This window comes from Malania oleifera, chromosome 11 (assembly GCF_029873635.1).
Source record: "Malania oleifera isolate guangnan ecotype guangnan chromosome 11, ASM2987363v1, whole genome shotgun sequence".
Lineage (NCBI taxonomy): Eukaryota > Viridiplantae > Streptophyta > Magnoliopsida > Santalales > Ximeniaceae > Malania > Malania oleifera.
Window position 1 is genome coordinate 43260213 of NC_080427.1, and position 8720 is coordinate 43268932.

The following is an 8720-nucleotide window of genomic DNA, read 5'->3' on the forward strand; positions in this document are numbered from 1 at the left end:
TTTGTGATGTTTGACATCATAAAGTCACTTTGAAAAACAAATAAAAATTCAAAGTTAGGTAAATATTAAAATGGAAATGTTATTCTCACATATATTCCAACATAAAAACATTTAGGACACATACTCAAGATAAGAGATATAGTTAAAACTAAAGTAATATAGATAACAAATGTTTAAAAAACAAGATTCTTACCTTGGAATAGTACCAACGAAAACTTAAAAGATTCTGTTATACCATTAGAGACTTGATCGTGCTGATAACGTGTTGTAAATAAATAAAGAGAGAAATATAGGAAATATTAAAGTAAAGAAATTTGGAGTTATAGAAATTCAGCCGTCTAGTTCTTCAAAAACTAGATATTGCTAATTATCTTTTTATATAATTTGGTTGTAAAACATGTCCTTATATAGATAAAAATTATATTGGCATCTTAAATGTCAATTTCATAATGAACCATTATGTGAACATACCAAAAGTTATAACCTATTTTCAAGATATATGTGTTTTACAACAACCATTTATTTATTTCTATTAATGTCCATACCCTTTTCTGCCTACCAAACAAATCAACTCGCTAATTTCCAATCTCTCATGCTCACTAAAACAGTTTATCAATTCTTATACACAGAAAAAAAAAAAAAGAATCAAGAGAAAAATCCTTAAACAAGTCTAAAAACACAACTCATGATGCAACTCACTTGTTTCTAATTTGACTGTAGTAGGCTAATTTGCTGTCCACTAATTTAGGTAGATCCATCCACATACATTATTTCTTCTCTTTCATGAGTTTCATAACCTAAAATGGTCCAGTGCACGACCACTGCCTAGTCCTTTGGAGTTGTAAAAGCTAACATAGTCACTCACCAATGTTTCTCTATACAATGGAGGATTATCATCAGATAGCAGCTCCTCTATCGGACCGTAGAGCCTGTTCGATGGCTGATAGTGAGTCGAGAAGAAGCAGGCCACCGATATTCGAGGGCCGACTCGATTAGCCAAAACTCTATGCTCAGCACTTCTGAACTTGTCATTAGATATCAGCTGCAGCAATCATACCCAAAAGACCAGAAGAAAGAAAACAAAATAAGTAATATTTACTTTCATATGTTTTGAACCATCCCAATAGAAAGAAATTGCCCTTTTTAGTTGCCATATGTGAAGATTCAAGTGCCAAATGCAAAAATCAACTTTAATGAGTTGTGGAGAAGTAGTGGTGTTTGCCTGTATTAGGTCTCCAAGATTAACTACCAAGGCTTCTGCCAAGGGAGAAATATGAACCCACTGATTCTGATGAAATATTTGGAGGCCACCGATTTGGTCCTGCAGAAGGATGGTGAAGAAATCGGGATCAGAGTGCCTGCTAGTTCCTAAAGTTCGGCCGGGCTCGGGGCAAGCGGGGTAGTAGTGACAAAAAAGGGTATGCCCCGCTGCACAATCCATGTCTATCAGGTGATTTGGATGGAGCCCAAGAGCCTCTGCTAGCAGCTCACATAGGGTGTGTCCCAACTCCCTAACTTTCTTTGAGTACTCCATTATGATCTCCCTGCAATTTGTGCAACATGAACCTTATCCGAAACGAGTTAAAGAATAGAATGGAATCGGGACAGATGAAATCGAATTTATGAATTTTGTAGCTGGTTGGGATTTTTGGGTAGTGAGTTTTTTTTTTTTTTTTTTCGCCTGCTAGATCTATTTTGTATCTCTGTCAAAAATTATGAAACAAAAACCAAAAATTAAACCAACTCAAATCTGTCAGTTGAAACTCAAAACTAGCAAAGCAGAGAGTTTCCAATGCCAATCTCTTCGCCGCATTGCAACAAAAACAAAAAAACGGAGATCATATCAAACAGTTTCTACACTAACTAGTCTAATCAATGCCTGCAGGTTTATGAAACAGAAATCAAAACAAAAACCAAAAGTTAACCCAAAAACGAAAACTAAAAGCAACTGAAATCTGTCAACTGAAACTCAAAACTAGCAAAGCAGAGTCAGCAGACAATGGCCAACGCCAATCTTTTCACGGAATTGCATCGAAAAAAAAAAAACAGAGATCATATCAAACAGTTTACACACTAACCAGGCAAATCAATACCTGCAGGTTTCCGGCAACTCTTCAGAGCTAGGGGGATCCGGAGCCATGCTGCAGAGCAGAGTGTCTCTCCAATTGGCAGCCTTGGACTGATAAAGATCAAAATTACTGTTAAATCTCACTTTCTTCACATCCCGCGTGTAATATCTCATCTTCACCTCCGTTGGCTGCTCGTTAAATCTGCGCACTCCTTCAATCATCTCTGGCAACACCTCCTTCCCCATCCCGTGATTCAGTACCTGGAAAAACCCCCACGTCTCCGACGCCCGCCGGACCTCGTCCACGATTGTCTTCCGTCGAAACGCGTCTCCGCGAGCGCCGGTTAGGTCTATCAACGGAATCTGGAGGTGGGTCGGCCCCGAATCCGATACTTCCTCCGGCGGCGAAACGAAGAACTCTGGGATTTTCTCAATGCCGGCGTCGACCAGCCCCTTGACGCCGGCTTTTGAGTCGTCGAAGGTCTTGATCGCTGTTGCTCTGTCATAGCATGACTCGTTCTGCGCTGAAACTAAAGCTGAAGCTTGTTGATGATGAAGAGAATCATCCATTGACAGATATGTAAATTTTGTGATGTTGACTCAGGAACTGGAAGTGTGCTTGAAATGTTGGGATTGGGAAATTAAGAATGAAATTTGGGGCAGAAGAGGGTGAGGTGAGCTGAGGATAAGATGAGAGGCGAGCGATTATGTGGCATTCCTATTGGCAGGCATAGGTGTCACGGTCCACTATTTTGTGAAGGGCCGTGCAGCGCTAGTTAAAGCACTCTTATTAACTAGCCAGTCTATCATTTACCAACATTCATCAACGAAATACTTTCATTAGCATTTATTCAAATAACAGCAGAAACAGTAATCAATTTATGAAAGTTGTAACAAGCAAGCAGTAAACATTGAAACAAACGTAATTCATTAACAAATCCTCCGTTGACATTATGTACTTAACGAGGGATGCAAGTAGGTTAAGCACGTTGACAATTGCTAGTGAATTTTACAATAACTGATAAACACTTACCCTCCCCTAAAGAGGTTTTTATGTAATTATCATCCTGACACTATGAAATATCAAAGTGACTGAGGAGTCATACTGCCTTATTTAGCTTACAAAGACTCTACTAACAGAAAATAACTCTACACTAATATTTACATGATGGAAATACATCCCAAGCACATGAGATAAGCGGTCACAGGCAAACATAATGCCCTGAACAAGCTTAGCTCATGACATTCTCCCCCACTTATGTGGTCGACGTCCTCGTAGACTTTTGGCGGTAGGTACATGATTATGTGCCGAAACTGCGTAATTGGACGACTTTAACCCAGGTTTTACGGCTTATATTTTTAATTAAATGTCCAATTATGTCTAATATTTTAACAAAGTGTCGAATTTAGTATTCTTGAGTTTCATTGCACAATTTATGAATTTTTGGTATTTTTTTGTCACAGGAAAAGTCCCGGGAGCTAATACCGACACCTGTTCTTATTTTGTACATAACTTTTTCATCCGATCTCCGATAAAAATGATTCAAATTTCTGGAGAAAGAGGAAAGGATTATCTACAACTTTCATCTTTTGAGTTTTGTGAGAAACGGGCTCCAAGGAGGTCAAAATAGACCGTGTTCTTGAAGAATAAAAACTGAAAATATATAAATATATATACATATTTGTGTTGATGTGACCCAGCCGTGCATGGCCGGGTCGGGTCGGATTACCTACCAGCGGGTCATAGGGCTTCTGTCCACCTATCCTATTTATTCCTTCTTTTCTTCCCCTGTTCAGGGTGTGCCCCCGCGCACTAGTTTCTTCCCTGCTCTCTTTTCCCTCCTCCTATGTTCTTCTTTCTTTCCCTGCTATTTTTTTAGCTTTGCCCCTCCCTGTCTCCCGAGCACTCCTGCTGCGCTTCAATCTGCTGCAAGACCCGTGAAGCACCCTCGGCTCTTCTTCCAGACCAGCAGGCCACTGCTCTCGGCCAGTCCAGCAAGTCCCACACTAGCACCACAACAAGCAAGCTGCCTCTGCACATCTTTCCGGCCAGAAATTCCCCTGCAGTTTCTTTCTTTCTCTCTCTTATCTTTTCTCTTTCTTTCATTATTACTTTGAATATTGTTAACTTTTTATTTGAGTTTAATGTTATTTTTAGGTTTTGAATATTATATAGGGTGTTCCATTATTATTGAAGTTTAATTGTTTTTTTTTTATTCTCTTTCGGTTAAATATTTTTCCAAGATTAGTTTAATGTTCCAAGTTATTTAATTAATTTAGTTAGGGTCAGTTTCGCCAAAGTTCATATTTTTCAGTTTTGTTAAAGTTCGTATTTTTATTTTTCAGTATCATTCAAAGTTTAGATTTTTAATGTGTTTGCATTTTTGTTCGAGTTCTTGGTTTGAATTATTGATCCATATTAAAGGTTTGATTTTTAGTGTGTGTGTGTGAGTTTGATTGAGTTTCCATTGCATGTTTTAATTCCTTATTTGTAGTTGCCATCTTTACTAATGCGTGTTTAGGTATTTCCTTAAGTAGACCAGGATTTCCATACTTGTTTTTTTTATTGCAAGCATGAGTGGCTAAGTTCGGTAACTCGGGTTGTGGGTCGATCTCGTTTGCGTTCCATGGTTTATTTGTTTCCCTAAAATATTATTGCTAACCTTTTATTTGGTTGAAACCGAAAATTTAAGGCATCGTTGATAAATCGCTGGCTCTTATTTCTTGTTTTGTTGTTGACGTTGGGCACATCAAAACCTTGATTTAATCTAGGATTTTCATCAACTAATTTACACGACATTCGGTTGATGCTTAATGAGAGTTTATATTTTCTTCCGTTTGGATGTGGCAAATTTACTCGAGTTTAGTAATAAAATTTCATCTTATTAATGCCTTGATTGGATTAACAAGAAGAGGAGTAAGGCCTAGGGAATTAGTAAACGATGGAAGCAAGCAGACATTGACCTGTAACCCGAGTGTTTGGTAAAAATTGTTTCAGTTAATCTGTTTAATTTGATTGCGTTAGTAGGTTTACATTTTTGGAAAATTGATAAAATTTTAGTTTCATTTTGATAGCTTACTCAACCTTCTCTCACTTTTGTTTACTGTTTTCAAAATCGTAAAAGACCAAAAAGATTTTCAAACCCCATTTTTCAGCAACAGGATTTCACTAAACTTGCGTAAATACTTTGATACTCAGTGGTCCCTTTGGAATACGATCCTGGACTCATCCTTGATACAACTTGACACTACTGCACTTGGAAGCATAACTCAGAACAAGTCAGTACACTTCAAATTTGTCCACGAACGGTTGAATATCTTCCGCAAAAATCCAGCTGATATCTTTGTCATCAAGGTATTTCCACTTCATTAGAAACTTCTGCCGCTTCTTCCTTGAGGATATGAACTTTCTGTCTGCAAAGATCTCTTCAACATCATGTATGTCAGGTTGCACTATCTTCAACTCTGCTCTGTTGAACTGACTTCTACTCAGGTCATTGGTGTTGGCGTTGAATGGCTTAAGTCAGCTAACATGAAACTGGTTTTCTTCCCTTATCTGCCCACTTCTTCATCTGCTCAGAAGCTTTCTCTAGATAGACTTGGGCAAATTCTGCATTCTGTCTCCCTTCACTGGTGAAGATGTACGACCTGGGACTCTTTTGTCTATACAGCTCACCCACTATGTGAGGTAATAGCGGCAGCTAGCCTGTAACAAGCTCAAAAGGGCTCTTGTTGGTTGTTGAGCTCTTTTGGGCGTTGCCAAAGAATGAAGCCACATCAAGTAGCTGCACGCCATTCTTTTGGTTGTCATTGACAAAATGGCACAAGTACCATCTAGCAACTCTCTAAATCTCTTCATCTGTCCGTCTGTTTATCGGTAAGAACTCAAAGAGATGTCAATATGTGACCTGAATATCCTGAAAAATTTTGTCAAGAAGTTGTCAGTGAACATTAAGTCTCGATCACAAATAATAACTTGGGGAACACCCCAATGTTTCACAATAGTCACAAAGAATAATTGTGTCGTCTCATCTACCGAATAGTACTTTGGTGCCACCATGAAAGTACCATACTTCTTCCGCTCCCCCTTGTCTTGTTGGCAAGTGAGACAAGTTTTGGTATAATCAACCACATCATCCCGCGTGTGCGGCCAAAAAGATCTTCCCAGTAGTTTTGTCATTGGAGTCATTCTCTGTGAATACTCCTCAACGAACTTCCTACAGTATTTAGTAAGGCCAAGAAAGGAATGCAACTCCTTCACTGTCATGGGGATCTTCCGTTCTTGAATCTTCCTTACGTTCTCCATACCCCCTCCGAATACGACCTTGTTCAACCACTTGACCAAGGAATTTGTTGCTTCGCCGAGTGAAAGAGAAATTCTCCTTCTTCACATCCAGACTGTTTCCCCTCAGCCTATCGAACACCTTCCGTAAATACTCTTCATGTTTCCTCTAAAACAACGCCGATGCTCCCAACGATGTTTTGGAAAGGCGAACACATCCCGCTTCCAATTTATCAAGTTGCTTCCCCAACTTAATTATCTCTCGAGGCGCAATACGACATGGCACTTTAGCAAGTGGTTTCACTCCTGATAACAACTCAATCTCATCCTCCACAGTCCGTCGTGAAGGCAAATTGTGAGGTAGCTTATCTGGCAACACCTCCTTATACTCATCCAACACCGCTTGGATGGTCATAGGCTCCAACTCTTGGTCTACTTCTTTGTCTACCATCACCGTGGCTAGACGTATCTGCTCACCCTGACCCTATCCCTCATTGAGTTGTATGGCTGAAAGGGACTTCCTCTCGTCTCCTTTCGTAGTAACGACTTCACCATGCACGAGTGAACTCCTATCAGACACAAGGAACTAGCCGAAGGCATTAGCACTGCCCTCGTCCCCCTTAGGAACTCCATTCCTAGAATGACTGGAAAGTCATCCAATGGCACCGCTGTGAAATTCGCATGACCTTCCCACTGTCCAAGCTTTACAGTCACTTGCTTGGCTACTCCCAGAGTAGGCTGGGCTACAGAGGTAACTACTTTCATGCGTCCTGTATCCTTCTCTAAGGATAAGTTGAGTCTCCATGCTTCCAATTGCGAAACAAAATTATGAGTAGCCCCACTATCCACCATAGCGCGAGTACTCTTCTCATTTATCCTCAAGTCCACAAACATTAACCCTTTTGGTGTTTTTTCCTGCTTTTCCAATGCGCTCACCAGCTGCACCAAACCCACCCTTGGGGCATCATCCTCTTCCTCATCGTCTTCCACTGCCTACTCTTCAATGGAAGCCTGTAAAGCATTAAGTGATGCTTTGTGAGGGCACTCAAAAACTCTATAAGGCCCACTACACAAGTAGCACAAAATTTTACTCTTCCCCTTTCATTGGGTGTGTTGAACCCTTGAGACGACGAAACTTCCTTTAAGGTTGATGATTTAGAGTCGGCCCCCCCACTCTTGGGTTTGTCGTTCTTGAAAGACTTTCCATGGTTTCCTTCTCCACCAAACCATTTGGACGAAGTGGTATCATCATCAGCATAGTCAGTCAAGCATTCTGCAGCTGCTTGTGTAGTTGACTAGTCTTGAACCCTGTGCCTATGAAGTTTAGTTCTTGCCCATGGTTTCATCCCCTCTAGAAAATAGAACAATTTGCCCTTCTCCGACATATCCCAAATATCCAACATCAAAGCAGAAAATTGTTTCACATATTCGATGATCGACCCCGTATGCTTGAGATCTCTCAATTTTCTCTTTGCATTATACTTAACATTCTTAGAAAAGAATTGGGCCTTGAGCTCTCTTTTCAAGTCTATACTTGGTACGCCACCATAGTTTGGCATCACCAATCAAGTACATGGTCATAGTATCCACCTTTGCCTATTCTAAGGCCATCCTCACAACGCGAAAGTACTGCTCCACAACAAACAAGAAGTTCTCTAACTCCTTGGCATCTCGCGCACCCCCATACGTCCTGAGTTCTGGCACCTTGGTCTTGCTAATTCCCGGAGTGTTGGAGTTCCCCATAGCAAGAACCATCACATTCATCTTTGCATCCAGATTTGCCAACCGAGCCTGCAAAGTTTCCACAATGTGGTGAAAGTCCTTTGACATTTCACTTGTCAAACTTGCTTGATGCTGCTGTGATCCCATCACTTCATCAACAAGGCCCCTCAGTTGAGCCATCTCGTTGGCCATATTGTTGGTTGTCTCTTTAACCTGTGCTTCCAGTGCACTAGGTCTTTCAGCATTGTTTGGTGCCATGGTCACTTACGAAAGCTTCCCAAATCCAACAACTAAGGCAATCGAATTCACGTAGCAACTCAACCTTGGGCTCTCACCAAGTGTTACCGACTTGGCTCTGATACCAAGTGTCACGGTCCGACTATTTTCACACCATTGTGAAGGGTTGTGCGGCACTCGCTAAAGCACTCTTATTTAACTAGCCAGCCTATCGTTTACCAACATTCATCCACAAAGTACTTTCATTAGCATTCATTCAAATAGTAGAGGAAACAATAATCAATTCATGAAATTCGTGACAAGCAAGCAGTAAACATTGAAGTAAACGTAATTCATTAACAAATCCTCCGTTGACATTGTGTACTTAGCGAGGGAGGCAAGTAGGTTAAGCACGTTGACAATTGTTAGTGA

The 8720-nt window shown here is 40.4% G+C and overlaps 1 protein-coding gene across 1 annotated transcript; it reads right to left on the reverse strand.

The window, feature by feature from the left end:
* Positions 1-504: 504 nt before the first annotated feature.
* LOC131167886 (1-aminocyclopropane-1-carboxylate oxidase homolog 1-like) lies at positions 505-2791 on the reverse strand. The gene is made up of 3 exons (XM_058126921.1): positions 2094-2791; positions 1223-1544; positions 505-1042 (listed from the first exon to the last, which is right to left on the reverse strand). The coding sequence occupies exons 1-3, from the start codon at positions 2636-2638 to the stop codon at positions 791-793; spliced, it is 1119 nt and encodes a 372-aa protein (XP_057982904.1). The 5' UTR covers positions 2639-2791; the 3' UTR covers positions 505-790.
* Positions 2792-8720: the final 5929 nt, after the last annotated feature.

Coding starts and splice junctions, on each gene's coding strand:
- LOC131167886 (XM_058126921.1), bottom strand. CDS start 2,638: ATGGATGATTCTCTTCATCATCAACAAGCTTCAGCTTTAGTTTCAGCG. Junction 1,545..2,093: donor GAGTTGCCGGAAACCTGCAG/GTATTGATTTGC, acceptor CACAAATTGCAG/GGAGATCATAATGGAGTACT. Junction 1,043..1,222: donor ATCTTGGAGACCTAATACAG/GCAAACACCACT, acceptor TGATTGCTGCAG/CTGATATCTAATGACAAGTT.